Source organism: Schistocerca cancellata, chromosome 4, assembly GCF_023864275.1.
Source record: "Schistocerca cancellata isolate TAMUIC-IGC-003103 chromosome 4, iqSchCanc2.1, whole genome shotgun sequence".
In the NCBI taxonomy this organism is placed as follows: domain Eukaryota; kingdom Metazoa; phylum Arthropoda; class Insecta; order Orthoptera; family Acrididae; genus Schistocerca; species Schistocerca cancellata.
Window position 1 is genome coordinate 727,051,469 of NC_064629.1, and position 18,939 is coordinate 727,070,407.

At 43.4% G+C, this 18,939-nt stretch overlaps 1 protein-coding gene across 1 annotated transcript in view; it reads right to left on the reverse strand.

Moving 5' to 3' along the window:
- LOC126184409 (uncharacterized) overlaps positions 1-18,939 on the reverse strand; it is a 159,617-nt gene that overhangs the window by 102,584 nt on the left and 38,094 nt on the right. Inside the window, exon 3 of the mRNA XM_049926794.1 lies at positions 730-860. Coding sequence (XP_049782751.1) covers positions 730-860 — 131 coding nt within the window. The remainder of the gene's footprint in view (positions 1-729; positions 861-18,939) is intronic.

Here is an 18,939-nt window from a genome sequence, read left to right on the forward strand (position 1 = left end):
TTTAATTTGATACCGTGACACGTTTTCGCTAGAGGCCGCGGTCTTCTACTATTAAAAAAATGTAGGTAATTGAGATTGAAGGTCTCGGAAACCATCTGAAATATGGCATATGTCTATATGAATTTTTTTTTGTCCAGAATCACCAATACTATCACCGCTCAAAGCATGTACCTTTCCCCCTGTCTCTCCCTGTATATCAAATCTGGCAACATTTTTCGTGATTATTTACGGTTTTCATGTGGGTATGGGCGAAATATAAGAATAACAAATTACATAAAAACCCGGGCTCTATTTTTTACTCATGAAGATACAAATTTAGTTTTATTAATATGTATCAATTTTACTTCATTTTACTCATTTCGCGGAAAACTACTCACGTGTAAGTACAATAAGCTGACAAATAGGTATATTAGTTATCTGGTGGTGTATGAATAGTCTATCTCAGCAACTGAGTCCACAGCAAGACTGACTATTTCATGGTAATAACAGGTCCCATCCCAGGCACTGCCAAGGAATTTCTCTGCCCCATCAACACAGTATGATAACATTTGGGGCATTATGAATAGACAACTATTTTCTGTAGCAAGCACAGGTCAAAAAAGTAAAAAAAGAGTAAACAGTTTGTAATTAGCCAGTAAATTTACTATTATGTGTAGTTCAGATTCAAGTTCCTTTATTTAGGTGGGTAAGCAGCGAGGGTATGACCAAAAGAAGAGCAGCAGTACTTACTGGTATGAGTTGAATACAGCAACATTTGAGATGAACGTGAAGCAAAATCCTTGCTCGTTGACAGTTTCCATGACAGATGTTCCTTTGGAACCTGTAGACGACTCAGCATAGTAGCGCAACTCAAATCGAATCTGAAAAAGAAAATAATTATGAATATGAATTATATTATGAAAACCAAAAAATAATATGCAATCCTGAAAAAGCATCTTTAGGTAAATGCATGTACGAAGCATCCTTATGGTACTGGACGTTTATTCCCTATAATCGTAAACAGAGTCGTCCGTCTCCGCACTACGAGATGGCGCTGCCTTAGAGACAGACCAAATTCTGCTTCCGCCGATCCGCGTATTATTATGTAACGCAGCCAGTGAGATTGCTGCTAACGTAGAACCTTTTCTCCTTGCGGATCACACTCGCGCAGTGATACCTGAACGCGCGAGGTATTATAACAAGTGTACAGACCTCCGATTAGTCAGTCTGCATTAGTCTGCACCATTCTATAGTCAAGTTTCAGTCTGCGCCTAATAAGATTACCATATTCCTGTACATAGCCATGAAGAGAAATGTATAGACACTTTGTCAAGTATCAGAGATATGTGAGAATAAGATTAACGTACCAAGACCAAAGGAACTTCAGATTTTCAATTGTAAACAGCATCCAGAATCAAGTTAAGTAATTTTTTCTATGATTTTTATTATTTTAATACATGTGTGTGAAAATTAATAAAGTTCTGTTTAAAGTTGGTCACCGTCAATTTGCTACTCTAAGCATGCAAGTGGCATTTCTATCCTCTGACCTAACGGCAGAAGATAAACACGCCACGATAAGACCACGAGACATATTGCTGACACTCGCCTACTTCATTAGAGCGACAAGTCAAATAATCAGATGGTGTGTGTACCGAAGGTCTTACAGTACGCAAACCACAAATACACAGTACGATAAACATTAAAATTAGAAACTGTGCGTTTGTCTCGAGGTAGCATATCTGACGGCGTGCGAATACCCAGACTTTATTGGTTCAAATGGTTCGAATGGCTCTGAGCACTATGGGACTTAACATCTGTGGTCATCAGTCCCCTAGAACTTAGAACTAATTAAACCTAACTAACCTAAGGACATCACACACATCCATGCCCGAGGCAGGATTCGAACCTGCGACGTAGCGGTCACGCTGTTCCAAACTGAAGCGCCCAGAACCGCACGGCCACAACGGCCGGCCCGGATTTTATTCATTCAGTATTTGAGAATGAGAGCACTCAGCGACTTACAACGAACTTTACACATTGTTTCAAACCTTCACGAAACTTTTTCTCAATCCCACCACACACACAGTGTTTAATGGAAGAAGCAATAAAACTTCAGCATCAAACATGACGTTTTACTTTATTACTCCTTTACTACCGACTCTATTCGCAGCACAGTTTGCAGACGGTATCCACGTATACCTCTGAATGTACTATTATGCTCAGAAGTGTCCAAACGACCTCAGTTACGTCTCGCCTGATTTGTATGCAACCCATATAACGGAACGGCCTTGCAGGTCCTCTGCTCTCTATTTGGTACAGCCGTTTCGCTATGCAAAACGGTTACTACAAGAGGTCATAAGAGATAACCGCTCTCTATGGCTGTAAATCCAGATGAAAATTAATACCACAACAATGCAAATATCAGACAACAGGTTATTAGAGACGAAACAGCCTCTACTCTTGCAAATTCAAATTTATTACAGGAAATGACATTCCATAATGCACATTTAAATTTGAAATTACGTTACGACGACTTTTGTACTGGACTGGGCCTCCTATCTAGCAACTATTAATCCTGTTAACTAACCACAGATGATATTAAACGTGATTTCAGTCGCAAGTAACAAAATGTGCGCTGGTTTAAACTTGAAATGACATGTCATGAAGTTTTGTGTTTCATGGGTTTTCGAACCGAGTACCAAATAGGATTGTTATCTAAGCACAATCAAGAGTTAGAAATCTTAATTCTTCAAAGTAGCGAGATGACTGAAACTGAAATGACAAAACGAAAAAATTTTATCTTATCGGGATTCGAACCTAGCACCTATCTTCGTTGACTTCTAGGCACACATCGATGTTAAAAATCTGTTTGTTTCGCCTGGAGCGAGATGTGCACATGTCTGAACTGGAAACAATATGAGGTAAAGTTCTTGTGGTGACTGGGAGTCGAACCCTGCAGTTATCATCTTTGTAGACTAAACACGAAGAGAGCTTTACTACCAAATTCCTTTCCACCATTAACTAAGAGTTAGAATATTTGAACCTGAAATGATATGACGAAAAGTTATGTGTCTAATTGGAGTCGAAACCGGCATCAATCGCTAGTGTGGAAAAGCATCTATACGCGTGCTAAAGCTTGAATTGACGCGATGGAAATTTTGTGCCAGACCAGGTTTGGAATCCAGACATGCGCCTTTCGTGGAGATCTTGAGGCCTTGGGAATCTTGGGGCAACAATGGAAATGTGGAACTGCATCGTCTCAAAGGCGCCAGACCCGTCGAAAGGAGCGATATCAAGGTCAAACACAATAAGGAAGAAGGGCCCCGTGACATTACATGATGACTGGCTCATTGACAAAAAACAGCTCGCTTGTAAAAAAACTTACGTGTGACAATCATAGGCTGGCGTGACTTCCGCCTCTGTTATGAACAAACCTACACAGACTCTCCTCCAGTAGGCAGCGAACGGACATCAAGTTTATTGTGGATGTGGAACGACGGTGCAGCCCTACAGCAGCCCTACACTCTTCAACCGCGATTACCAGTTGTGAGCAAGCCCTGTTCATGCTCGTTAAAAATGGTTGCCTGGCGTGTGAATCGAACCAAGATCTTAGAGACACGGAACTAGTCATTCCAACTGACCACCAACATACAGAGAGCATTGGCTCCTGATTGTGACTCGAAGAAAGACGCTCAATGCTGTAACAGAATTCCGACGCTCTGTTAGAAACATGGATTTGATTGTTTGTCCATGTATATTCGTTAGCTGTCTTGGCTACCCAAAGCTTGATTTGATTTTGTAAACACTGAGATAAAATCTGTCCTCTTCGGTAGCTGCACGGTAAGAGCGGCGGACTACTACCCGAAGGGTCACGGGTTCGATTCCTGGCCGGGCAAAAATTTTCCCAGCCTGGGGACTAGGTGTTGCGTTGTACTCAAGTTCGTATCGTCATAACTAACATTTCATTATTGAGATGAGTGTATGGGCATGCCCCAAAACAAGGACGTGGCCAACGGGGGTCAGCACACCCCCCTCCCCCCCCCCCCCCCAATCACCTGAATGAAATTAAACACGATCTAGATGGCATGTGGTGAAATTGAAAGATGTTTTGAATTTCATCATACGATGAAAAATGGATACGCACTATCAACAGCCAACGAGCCCACCTATGTATTTAAGCTATCGACATATTGAAAGCACTATTACAATGAAATGAATACCCCTAGCTGCATACAGGCGTTGATATAAGTCAACGGGGACAGTTGAAAATGTGTGCCCCGACCGGGACTCGAACCCGGGATCTCCTGCTTACATGGCAGGAGACCTATCCATTTTTTTTTTCGATATAGTTCGTTGCGTTTGGTCTGAACGGACGTCACAACACATACGTTCACGTTGATCGTTGATTCCTTGACTCAGTTTTTGTGTTACAGAGAGATCTCTGACCGAACACGCTGAGCTACCGTGCCGGTCTCCATTTGAGCCACCGAGGACACAGAGGATAGTGCGACTGCGGGGACTTATTTCTGGCACGCCTCCCGTGAGACCCACATTCCCAACTTATTGTGGCTGGCTTATGTGACCGAGCGGTTCTAGGCGCTTTAGTCCGGAACCGCGCAATCGCTACGGTCGCAGGTTCGCATCCTGCCTCGGGCATGGATGTGTGTGATGTCCTTAGGTTAGTTAGGTTTAAGTAGTTCTAAGTTGTAGGGGACTGATGACCTCAGATGTTAAGTCCCATAGTGCTCAGAGCCATTTGAACCAACTTATTGTCCCTCACTATATTCATAGTGCCCCTGCCCATTATACTCATTACTCGCTGCTCTTTGCCGGTTCCCGTAAGAGTTCGAGCACTGTTTGTGCAATCCGCACAGAAGAAGTGGTCAAATGGCATATATATATATGGCTCTGAGCACTATGGGACTTAACATCTATGGTCATCAGTCCCCTAGAACTTAGAACTACTTAAACCTAACTAACTTAAGGACAGCACACAACACCCAGTCTTCACGAGACAGAGAAAATCCCTGACCCCGCCGGGAATCGAACCCGGGAACCCGGGCGCGGGAAGCGAGAACGCGACCGCACGACCACGAGCTGCGGACGGTCAAATGGCCGGTGAGCCTTATATATACAGGGTGTTACAAAAAGGTACGGCCAAACTTTCAGGAAACATTCCTCACACACAAAGAAATAAAATATGTTATGTGGACATGTGTCCGGAAACCCTTACTTTCCATGTTAGAGCTCGGTTTATTACTTCTCTTCAAATCACATTAATCATGGAATGGAAAGACACAGCAACAGAACGTACCAGAGTGACTTCAATCACTTTGTTACAGGAAATGTTCCAAATGTCCTCCGTTAGCGAGGATACATGCATCCACCCTCCGTCGCATGGAATCCCTGATGCGCTGATGCAGCCTGGAGAATGGCGTATTGTATCACAGCCGTCCACAATACGAGCACGAAGAGTCTCTACATTTGGTACCGGGGTTGCGTACACAAGAGCTTTCAAATGCCCCCATAAATGAAAGTCAAGAGGGTTGAGGTCAGGAGAACGTGGAGGCCATGGAATTGGTCAGCTTCTACCAATCCATCGGTCACCAAATCTGTTGTTGAGAAGCGTACGAACACTTCGACTGAAATGTGCAGGAGCTCCATCGTGCATGAACCACATGTTGTGTCGTACTTGTAAAGGCACATGTTCTAGCAGCACAGGTAGAGTATCCCTTATGAAATGATGATAACGTGCTCCATTGAACGTAGGTGGAAGAACATGGGCCCAATCGAGACATCACTAACAGTGCCTGCCCAAACGTTCACAGAAAATCTGTGTTGGTGACGTGATTGCACAATTGCGTGAGGATTCTCGTCAGCCCACACATGTTGATTGTGAAAATTTACAATTTGATCACGTTGGAATGAAGCCTCACCTGTACAGAGAACATTTGCGCTGAAATGAGGATTGACACATTGTTGGATGAACCATTCGCAGAAGTGTACCCGTGGAGGCCAATCAGCTGCTGATAGTGCCTGCGCTGTACATGGCACGGAAACAACTGGTTCTCCCGTAGCACTCTCCGTACAGTGACGTGGTTGACGTTACCTTGTACAGCAGCAACTTCTCTGACGCTGACATTAGGGTTATCGTCAACTGCACGAAGAATTGCCTCGTCCATTGCAGGTGTCCTCGTTGTTCTAGGTCTTCCCCAGTCGCGAGTCATAGGCTGGAATGTTCCGTGCTCCCTAAGACTCCGATCAATTGCTTCGAACGTCTTCCTGTCGGGACACCTTCGTTCTGGAAATCTGTCTCGATACAAACGTACAGCGCCACGGCTATTGCCCCGTGCTAATCCATACATCAAATGGGAATCTGCCAACTCCGCATTTGTAAACATTGCACTGACTGCAAAACCACGTTCGTGATGAACACTAACCTGTTGATGCTACGTACTGATGTGCTTGATGCTAGTACTGCTACTGCAACACAAGCACCGAAGTCAACGTTACCTTCCTTCAATTGGGACAACTGGCGGTGAATCGAGGAAGTACAATACATACTGACGAAACTAAAATGAGCTCTAACATGGAGATTAAGCGTTTCCGGACACATGTCCACATAACATCTCTTTCGGACGTGTCAGAAAGAACATACCATCTTCATATATATAGATAGCACTGTTGCCTATCGCCCATCCGTACTTTAGCGTAGATCAACTACTGTACGTTATTGGCCTTACTTGATCTAAGTTGTTGTTTTGTTAATCAGTTCAGTTCTTATTTGCAACTGTACGTAATGTAAGTGCTGCCGTTTATTGCTGTGATAGTTTCTAATTTGGATAAGTCTGTAACAAAAACGAAGAGGAAAACTGACTCTGATTCGTCTGCTACCGTTATGGTAAGTCAAAAATATGTACGCACTAGTATAGTAGCTTATTACCTATCTATAACAGTTTAATTTTAGGACAGGAGTCGTTATTTGAAGACTGGTAGAACTTTGGGGTTGCAATATTTCAGTGTTTCACAAGGCAGCGGAGAAGTGAACATCATTACAAACACTATTAAATTAAAATCAGTGCATAAAAATACAGCTGGATTTTCGCCCAACGGCGATGGCTGCATTTCTTCAAAACCTTTGCTCAACTTCCATCAGTAGTAAGCCCAAATGGTAAAATATCACCCAATCTGGTCACCCGTCCGGTATTCAGTTATGAACACCAGTTCCGATGCGGCTCGTTGGGGAGGGGTTTGTGGAGAGCGAAAAGGGTATATGATGACATCACATTCTATAGTTCGAGATTTTTTTAAGTGGGTTGCTTCAATTCATCCAAGCCGACTGCGCCCTGCATCCCTGCTCCTCCCCCCTTTCGTCCAGAATCAATTTACACTCCGATAATACTACAATAACTGAAGCTCTTTCAGATATTCTATGCTTACATGAAAACTGCTATGTTTTTAACTTGTGGAAACAATAAATATAAAAATAATTTTTTCGTTATATTTATAACAATACTTTCCTTTGATTTGGGGAATTCCATGTGGAAACATTATTTAATTTTAATGTTGTTTTCGACAGTACACGTAGTTCAGCGATATTCACATTGGGAAGCCGCTAGCAGTCTTCATTTTGTATAGTTGTACAATGTATGTGTTCTTAAAGAAGGATCACTTGTGGAACTGCAACATATCTTCAAGTTTTACTACAAGAACGACATTCTACAGTGAAATGTCTTATTCGTAGCATCCTTGGACCAGTGCGTTCAGCAGTCACAACCCTAACGTATTTACACATAAACATCATATAATCGACAACATATGTCGTACATATAGAGGAGTTTATTACCATCGAAGACTGTACAACTATATTGTCATTTACAAATACAAACTCATTTATGGGGGCGCTTACATTAGAAGGCTAGTTAAAATCAGTGTATGAAATAATGTTAAGGTCAAAAAACTGTAACTCATAGTATTTTTGTATTCTGCTTTGTTTTATAAATAAATTTGGTTGCCATATGTTCAAGCTGACTCTTGAAATAATAATTTAAAAAGAATTTATTGATCACTTAAGGAAACCGAAGAATTTTTATGAAATGAAACATACTTTAATAAAATTTGAGCAGTAATTGAGGAACTTAAGATACTCTGATGTGCTGAAGGAATTGTGAGTTGGTCTCAGATAAGCCGTAAATTTAAATACAAGTTTGTATTAGGATAAAAGGGATTGAAAACTTTTGATTTTATAAGATACGCAACCTAACGTTAACATTCTTCTGGTCTTCAGCAGTATCCTTATATTAGAGCAATGAACTGCGTTTTGTTAGCAAAGAGGCTACACATTATATTAAAATTTTCGTTCGTTTTGCAATAAAGTGAAGTTGTCATATTACCGAATAAAGATATACTTACCTAAGACAAGTTTTTCTTGCTTAATTCTATAGACGAAATACTATATGTAAGAATCTTTCCCGAAAGCAAATTATTCACACAAAATTAAAAAATTACCTACCTCCTTCCACGAAATCCTGGCTACGTCCTTGCCCGAAAACCAGTAAAAAAATAAAAATAATAAAATGTAATAAATTTACATGGCAGCCAGCTGCACGAACTGTCACACGGCAGGATTCGGAAATTATGCAGTAAATGTTGCTGTCTTCGTGTGATTCTACGCTGACGTACGTGTTTATGGTCTACTCATAAATATGGCGCAGTGTAAAGACAAAGGCCAAATATCGATCGCACTCTCATCTTTACATTTCTAAGCGCATTTCGTCTGGAATAATTTTTCATGCAGCATATTACGTAAAGAGAATTGATGTATGTAATCAACCTGGGCAAAGTTTACTTAAGGACAAGTGCGAGTAGGACTTACTCTCTGGGGATTTCGACAAACTTAATTATGTTTACAGATAGTGATAATAATAATTCCGTGTTGTTCAATGCCCTGGTGGAAGTCCTTCTGTTGGACGTCACTTCGGCGATTTGTATGTCCCTATCCCACCCGTTACCCAGCCGAGGAAAGGGGACCTACAGTTGAATGTGGAATCCGAACGGTGCATTGTTTCTGGCGACTCTTCACAATGTTACGCGGAGAAGGCTAGGTTAAGATGAAGAATGAGAAATTGGTAATCCTATCGGAAATGGATTCCACGACCTCTCGCGTTTGAGGGATGTTCTTGGACCGAGCATAGGCCCTGTGAGTCCTCAGAATGTAATGTTATGCATCTAGTGGCACAAAGAAGATGTTTCGTGTTAAGAACTGCATCTCAGTTGGCATCTATTTCAACATCTGAGGCGCTTTGCGGTCGCAACATGCGAAAAGAATGAAAGAAACTGCAACTAGAGTGGCTACTGAACGAGAACACCCGTCTACACGCTGCAGATCTCTCAAAAGAATCTATCCAGTAGCTCGCCTGGAAAGCACTCCCTATTGCAATTCTTCTTTTGATCTAGCGCCCTCAAACCTGTTTCTTTCTTGTTCCTTATCGAACAACCATCAAGAAAATTTCTTTGTGAACGAAAGTGCACTTTAAACCTGGATTGACGTCATCCTTATCTCCAAACCAGTAGCTTTCTACAGTTGTAGAATCCAAAAAGAACCTGGCCATCGTCAGATTGTTTTAGTACATGATAGGGGGGAGGGGGTGGAGGGGGAAAGTCATATTGTTGATGATTGATTTCTCTCTGTTGTTATCCAGAAAAAAACGTGAAACGCTATAAAAATACGCTCTGTTCTAATACAATTTAACTGCAATTTACCAGAATACACTGATGACAGAAGCCTAATTTAATAAAATAAATACTATCTCTAACATGAGCCGGACTAAAACATCACGCATTAGCAAGATATTGTCCGCAGCTCGTGGTCGTGCGGTAGCGTTCTCGCTTCCCACGCCTGGGTTCCTGGGTTCGATTCCCGGCGGGGTCAGGGATTTTCTCTTCCTCGTGATGACTGGGTGTTGTGTGCTGTCCATAGGTTAGTTAGGTTTTAGTAGTTCTAAGTTCTAGGGGACTGATGACCATAGATGTTAAGTCCCATAGTGCTCAGAGACATCAGAGCAAGATATTAGGCACTTTTGATCTCGATGTGTTCTGTGTCTATCGAAGTCCTGTGTGCTACCGAAGAAGCATTTCGGCATTACCACGAAAATGTATAAACCTCTCAGTGAGAGTAAATACAAACAGAATCCAGTTAACAAATCATTCACAGCCACACATAATCAGCTGAATTGCGCATTCACAAAAACTAAGATCTGTGTCATTAGAAGCAAATAAATTTACTTTGTAATACTTAAGAATGCTGCACGGTCACAGTTTCTTAAATTCCATACCTTAAAATTTAGGGGTTACTAAAACGAAATTGCGATAAGACTTAAGATGCTGATGTTAAGATTTCCTTAATGCTTTTCGATCTGGAAGCTTATAGTTCGGTAAAAAAAAAAAGTAAAAAGCAGACAAAATGTTTAGGACTCTAAGGTGATTAGAACCTACAGGTTATGCAGCGTTCCCTGCACAAAGCAGCCAAACTACCATTTAGCTAGCGAGCTGATATTGTTTGGTGCATGCTACCACTGTGGTATTGTCGATTAAGAGACATAACTAATAATGTTAAATATGAGATTAGTTACAGATTCTGCGTGAAATGACCTTCCTGGAATCAAATAATAAATCTGACACCTCACTGTTCCACCTTAAGTGATAATCATTCAGATTATACATCACAAATTAGAACGAAATACCAAGTGAACTTAGCAGGACAATTCTGAAGCACACCAGGAAGTAAATCGTTGGTCACGCAGTTGCCAAGCTGTTCTACGATGTTGCCTATTCTTTATTAGACTAGTGACAGGAAGAATTTGTTCGCTCAGCCATCATGCTGAGCTGGCTAGCTGTTGGGAAGCTCACCTTTCTAAGACGTGGTGAAGCCTGTTGGTACTGCAGTGACTAGCAGCCGAAAAATATCTTAAGCATAACCCAATGAATTTTATCCACATTTCTGTAGCTGTGATTTTGATCTAATGCATGGTTACAAATAATACACGGGCCGCCTACTGCAACTTAAACATCATAAATACAGCTGAGGAATTTTTTTGGATGGCCCTACTCTCTAGTAGTTGCCAAGGTTATTTCTATTTTTTATGTCTTATGTATACTGCAAACATGAAGTTCATTCACCGGAGGTGATTTGCGTTTGTAACATCATCTCGTACGATATACATTATTAGTAAATAACGTTTTTAAATATTATTCATTGAAAGTAGTTTTCCTTGAGAATGCTTTCATTGGGATCGCTTGTAACATACAATAACACAAATGAAAGACAAAATAACACTGATTACAAAACACAAACATCCACGAAGGTATTTCATTAGCTGCAAATAACACATAGTTTCAAATCAGTAAAGGAAACAGTGCAACTAAAGCGTCCGCAACGGCAAAAAAAAACCTCTAAAGGCAGTGAAGAAAATGAAACAGGTGAATGATGATAGTGCAAGTCCCATATTGTGACACGAAGGACTGTGTTTATGTGTGAAATAGTGGGCTTTTGGTTGTGAGCGGCATTTGAATGGCACCTGCTCTGTGATGTGGAGGCTGGACGCGATGCGGATGTGTAGGCGTCTGCTGTGTTGTGTGCTCCGTGCGCTAACATGTGTCGGCCCCGTTTCCGCGCTGACCCCAAAGTTGAAATAACTCTGACGTGACGTCAGCTCAGCCGTTGAATGCACGATGGCGGCTAAAAATTGTTTGCCGTTGTGCTCATCCAAAACAAACGGCTAACCATGCAACGTCATGTGAAAGAGGGTAAGCACCACGATTCTGTATATAAGAAACTACAGCATCGAGAAGTTTTCTTGTAACCGCTAGTCAGCAAAAGCATAATAATTTATTTAGTAATTAATATACAATGAAGATCGGGCTATCAAATTGTAGCTCTCGGCGAGGTGTTTCGACTGCTACACGATCACGATTTATAGCACAATTAATTCAGCAGTGAAACACATTTTAATTGGAATTAATTGGAAATTAATATAACACCTATTGCGAAACAGGTAGCATAGAGGAAGGCAGTATGTGTTGGCGGAGGTCATAACACACAATTTAAATTTTTACAATGAAATGGATACCCCTAGCTGCCTACAGGCGTTGATATAAGTCAACTCATTTCTCGCGGTTTTTTCCCAATTCCCGTAAGAGTTCGGGCACTGCGAACTTTTACGGGAATCGGCAAAAAGCCACGAGAAATAAGTACAATGGGCACGGGCACAATGAATATAGTGCGGGACAGTAAGTTGGGAATGTGGGTCTCACGGGAGGCGTGCCAGAGATAAGTCCCTGCAGTCGCACTATCCTCTGTGTCCTCGGTGGCTCAGAAGGATAGAGCATCTGTAATGTAACAGGAGATCCTGGGTTCGAATACCGGTCGGGACACGCATTTTCAACTGTCCCCCTTGACTTATATCGTCGCCTGTATGCAGCTAGGGGTGTTCATGTCATTGTAATTTCATTCTAACGAACTGCATGGTCACTGATTGTATCTGTCCTTTCGGACATGTCTGAAAGAACAGATACCATCTTCGTATATATTTAAATTTTTATTTCTTAAGATTTATAATTTTTATTGTATGTTCCATTTGTGTGTTTATAGTTTTGCGTCCTATCGTCCATAACTAATGAACTATTAATGTTATTTAAAGTAGACCAACCAAAAGAGCAGTAAAAATTCGCTAAGGTTGTGGTGCCAAATTCATAACTGTAATAATATTTAACGTCACAAAGAGAAAGAGCTCTTTCAAGCATTGCAACGAAGTTTGCAATTATTCAGCTTCAATTTTCTGGCTAACTATTATACGCACAACTTAATATAACAATTATTTTATACTAGAATTTCAGCGCGCACTTAATGGCTGTCATGTCGTTCACAAGTGCTTTCTATCAAAAGATGTAAGTGAGGTTGGTGGACCGAGGCTGCATAAGGGCGTCGGCCATCATTAAGTGGAGAGAGTTCGGTTCGACCAGGTTGGGCGTGGATCTGTGTTGGTTGGAGAGTGTTCTGTGCAAGCTGGTTGAATCAACATCGAGGTCAGCAATGATTCCAGCAGCGCACGCTTAGGGAATATAAATGTTACCGTGTAGTCCAGCAGCTGCACTTAGAAAACTCAGGGCCTAGTCAGGTATTTGATTATTTTCTACCAGATGACCGTTTGGACTTGTGATTCACGTGTGATGTGGTTTTCTGACTCTGTTTCTCAACACTAAAGTTGGACTTTGTCACACTTTTACATGTGAGGGACTCTGATGTATTGTATTGTATGTTAACCGGGGACCTAGAAACGACGGAGAGGCTCCGTCCCCGTCGCAGCCGCAGTGGTCCACAACCCCACGACGACTACCGCAGTCCACTTCACCGCTCCGCCGCCCCACACCGAAGCCAGGGTTATTGTGCGGTTCGGCTCCCGGTGGATCCCCCCAGGGAACGTCTTACACCAGACGAGTGTAACCCCTATATTTGCGTGGTAGAGTAATGGTGGTGTACGCGTACGTGGAGCACTTGTTTGCGCAGCAATGGCCGACACAGTGTAACTGAGACGAAATAAGGTGAACCAGCCCGCATTCGCCGAGGCAGATGGAAAACCGCCTAAAAACCATTCACAGACTGGCCGGTTCACCGGACCTCGACACAAATCCGCCGAGCGGACTCGTGCCGGGGACCAGGCGCTCTTTCCCGCCCGGAAAGCCGTGCGTTAGACCGCACGGCCAACAGGCTGGCCGGGACTCTGATGACTTTTGCCACAAATCAGCACTTACAATTTAGCGTCGTATGTCGGTTTGACTCTAATTAGGTGCGACCTAGCCTGTGGTTTTTCTCCTTCAATGATTAGCAGTGAACATAGTTAATGTTTTCCAGCAGTTGTCCAATTTACTAATTTTTACATAGGGAGCTTACCTGCCACTATACTGGGGGCTCGAGTCGCTTTTAACCACTTACTCAAATAGTTTCACCGGTCTTTGAGTTTATGTGAACGTTTTAAAAACAATAAATTTTATTATTGAAAATTGAAACACTGTAATTGCGAGTTGCCATTTCACTTAATTTGCAGCTGGATAACGCCTAGTGATTAAGTGTCGTACTGGTTAATAGCATAAGGAGCCATTTTATTTCATTATTTCACTTTCTAATGAGCACGGGAAAGCGAAGGTGAGTTGATCATCCCCAGAGAAGACAATCCCTATGGTATGTTTTCCTAGCTGTGGGAATTTCCCGCAACGTGCTGGGTAAAAGGCGTACGAGACTGTGTTCCCTACTGGCACAATGGAAACAAGCCAGGCTGCGCCGAGTTGCCGCGCGTTGCCGCGGTGGCCGAGCAACCGGCTCGTCACAATACGCCAGTCACTACTCTTGATGAACTGTGGTATCGTGTTGAAGCTGCATGGGCAGCTGCACCTGTACACGCCATCCAAGCTTTGTTTGACTCAATGCCCAGGCGTATCGAGGCCGTTACTACGGCCGGAGGTGGTTGTTCTGGGTACTGATTTCTCAGGATCTATGCACCCAAATAGCGTGAAAATGTAATCACATGTCAGTTCTAGTATAATACATTTTTCCAATGAATACTCGTTTATCATCTGCATTTCTTCTTGGTGTAGCAATTTTAATGGCTAGTAGTGTATTTGTACTGAGACTTTTACCATAGTTATAATTAGTTTTGTTATTATTATCTGTACTGTGAACGACGATTAATATTCGGCCCCTTGAAATAATCAGTGAATCCGCTCCGCACAGTGAATACCTCAGCTTTGTCGTTATGACCGACACCTACCACGGATGTCCTGTTGTTCTTAGGCAGTTCAGTTCATTGATTTCTGATAGGTCTGTGTTACAAGGCAGTGCGAAATGGCAATCCTCCGCATCGTCAGTCAAATGTTTTGTTACTAAAATGTTACACTTCCTTCTTCACGATGTAAGAACATCTCTCTGACTGCTTTACACTTCTTCAGTACTCTTCCCAATAATACACAGTCCTCCTCCTCTTCCCTAACTTCTACGTACTTTCGCAATACCAAAATTAACAGCTTTTTTAAATCAACACTGAGCTGCATGCTTCGCCTCTGCCGCCTCCGCTGCCGGTCCCGCCGTACTGCACCGCGCCTAGCAAAACGTTTGTCGCAGAGCGCTGAAACTCGCGTCGCGCCAATAAGCCACATAATACCGCTCTAGTATAGGAGAAACCGTAGCACCCACCGCCTTCCAACAAAGTGTAAAAATAAAGTGAAACCTTTCCGAAACTTTTTGTCGCTTTCACTCGCCACAAAAAACGTTCAGGGAAAAAGTTCGTCTCTTACTACACTTCGAACGTTGGTTTGGTAAAAGTTCCGTGTCACATGTGATATTTTAATTTACTACTTCACTGTTACTGACACCAGTCGAAAGAAGTTTGCATACATTATCGACATATACACTGAAGCGCCAAAGAAACTGGTATAGACATGTGTATTCAAATGCAGAGATATGTAAACAGGCTGAATACGTAGCTGCGGTCGGCAACGCCTATATGAGACAAGTGTCTGGTGTATTTGTTAAATCGGTTACTGTTGCTAGAATGGCAGGTTCTCAAGATTTAAGTGGCTTTGAAAGTGATGTTATAGTCGGCGCACGAGCGATGGGATACAGCATCTCCGAGGTAGCGATGAAATGGGGATTTTCCCGTACCACCATTTCGCGAGTGTACCGTGAATGTCAGGAATCCGGTAAAACATCAAATCTCTGACATCGCTGCGGCCGGAAAAAGATTCTGCAAGAACGGGATCAACGACTACTGAAGAGAATCATTAACGTGACAGAACTGCAACCATTCCACAAATCGCTGCAGATTGCAATGCTGGGCCGTCAACAAGTCTCAGCGTGCGACCCAGTCAACGAAACATCATCGATGTGGGCTTTCGGAGCCGAAGGCCCACTCGTGTACCCTTGATGAATGCCTCGCCTAGGCCTGTCAAACCGATATTGGACTGTTGACGACTGGGAACATGTTGCCTGGTCGGACGAGTCTCGTTTCAAATTGTATCGAGCGGATGGACGTGTACGTGTATGGAGACAGCCTCACGAATCCATGGATCCTGCATGTCAGCAGGGGACTGTTCAAGCTGGTGGAGGCTCGGTAATGGTGTGGGGCTTGTGTAGTTGGAGTGATATGGGACCCGTGATGCGTCTAGATACTACTCCGACAGGTGACACGTATGTGATCATCATGTCTGATCACCTGCATCCATTGATGTCCATTGCGCATTCCGACGGACTTGAGCAATTCCAGCAGGACACTGCGACACCCCACACGTTCACAATTGCTAAACAGTGGCTCCAGGAACAGTCTTCTGGCTCCCAAACTCCCCAGACATGGACATTATTGAGCATATCTGGGATGCCTTGCAACGTGCTATTCAGAAGATATCTCGACCCCCGTCGTATTCTTAAGGATTTATGAACAGCGCTGCAGGATTTATGGAGTCAGTTCCATCCAGCACTTCTTCAGACATTAGTCGAGTCCACGCCACCTCTGTCTGCGGCACTTCTGTGTGCTCGCGACAGCCCTACACGATATTAGGCAGGTGTACCTGTTTCTTTAGCTCTTAAGTGCACTACTGAAGACAATAAAACTATGTTGTTGTACTACAAACAGTTTAGGAGATACGGTGTGATAAATTTGAGTAGCGCGAAAAATCGCCTTTTCTTAAAAGCTTGAATCTTTCTCTATTTCAGTAGTGCAGAATTTTCATTGAAGTAAAATAATTATCAGAAGTTAGTTCTCATAACATTGCATCATGAATAGCTGTGAAATTATAAAACAACACTTTTATTCTCTTCGTTGTGGCGCGCACCACCCCTCGCCTAGGAAAACGTTACACGCAGCGTACTGCGGCCTGCATCGGACAGCGGAAGACGCAAGCGGATTCCGCAGCGAACTGCGATAAATTTCCTCACATAGGAAACCGTAGCCTTAGAGACACATGTACCATTCGTTTTCGTTGTGAACGCGCGTCCACCACGCAGCGTCGATAAACACATCGCAGTGCTACGCACCAAGGCACTGGGCTATAGTGCGCCACGCGGTCATCATCTCCACAACGGCCCGCCGCAGCGCAGCTCCACAACGAGGGGCCACTTCCAGTGCGCCACGCGTTTGCCATCTCAAAGCGACGTCCACAGCCATCAGCTTTACACAATCAGCAGCAGAACTGTCTCAGACCAAAGTTAAGCTGAGGAACATTCGCTATTTGCTTTGTCGTTTGCAACTTGTAAGCCATGGCTGATGGTATCAGCTAATCTCCCAGTGAGTGTGACTCAGATCGAGTAGACAACAATTCGGGGAGCCCTACTATAGCTAGGGGAGGTGAGATTAAAATTTTTGGGGAAGGAGATGAGATGTTGGCATCAGGATATTCACTTGCGCTTTTGCAAGCTACACTATTGTCCATTAAAATTGCTACACCACGAAGATGACGTGCTACAGACGCGAAATTTAAGCGACAGGAAGAAGATGCTGTGATATGCAAATGATTAGCTTTTCAGAGCATTCACACAAGGTTGGCGCCTGTGGCGACATCTACAACGTGCTGACATGAGGAAAGTTTCAAACCGATTTCTCATACACAAACAGCAGTTGACCGACGTTGCCTGGTGAAACGTTGTTGCGATGCCTCGTGTAAGGAGGAAAAATGCGTACCATCACGTTTCCGACTTTGATAAAGGTCGGATTGTAGCCTATCGCGATTGCGGTATATCGTATCGCGACATTGCTGCTCGCGTTGGTCGAGATCCAATGACCGTTAGCAGAATATGGAATCGGTGGGTTCAGGAGGGTAATACGAATGTCGTGATGGACGCCAACGGCCTAGTATCACTAGCAGTAGAGATGACAGGCATCTTATCCGCATGGCTGTAACGGATCGTGCAGCCACGTCTCGATCCCTGAGTCAACAGATGGGGACGTTTGCAAGACAACAACCATCTGCACGAACAGTTCGACGACGTTTGCAGCAGCATGGACTATCAGCTCGGAGACCATGGCTGCGGTTACCCTTGACGCTGCATCACAGACAGGAGCGCCTGCGATGGTGTACTCAACGACGAACCACGGTGCACGAATGGCAAAACGTCATTTTTTCGCATGAATCCAGGTTAGACAGGAGCGCCTGCGATGGTGTACTCAACGACGGACCTGGGTGCACAAATGGCAAAACGTCATTTTGTCGGATGAATCCAGGTTCTGTTTACAGCATCATGATGGTCGCATCCGTGTTTGGCGACATCGCGGTGAATGCACATTGGAAGCGTGTACTCGTCATCGCCATACCGGCGTATCACTAGGCGTGATGGTATGGGGTGCCATTGGTTACACGTCTCGGTCACCTCTTGTTCGCATTGACAGCACTTTGAACAGTGGACGTTACATTTCAGATGTGTTACGACTCGTGGCTCTACCCTTCATTCGATCCCTGCGAAACCATACATTTCAGCAGGATAATGCACGACCGCGTATTGCAGGCCCTGTACGGCCCTTTCTGGAAACGGAAAATGTTCGACTGTTGCCCTGGCCAGCACATTCTGCAGATCTCTCACCAATTGAAAACGTCTGGTCAATGGTGGCCGAGCAACTGGCTCGTCACAATAGGCCAGTCACTACTCTTGATGAACTGTGGTATCGTGTTGAAGCTGCATGGGCAGCTGTGCCTGTACACGCCATCCAAGCTCTGTTTGACTCAATACCCAGGCGTATCAAGGCCGTTATTACCGCCAGAGGTGGTTGTTCTGGGTACTGATTTCTCTATGCACCCAAATTGCGTGAAAATGTAATCACATGTCAGTTCTAGTATGATATATTTGTCCAATGAATACCCGTTTATCATCTGCATTTCTTCTTGGTGTAGCAATTTTAATGGCCAGTAGTGTATTTGACTGCA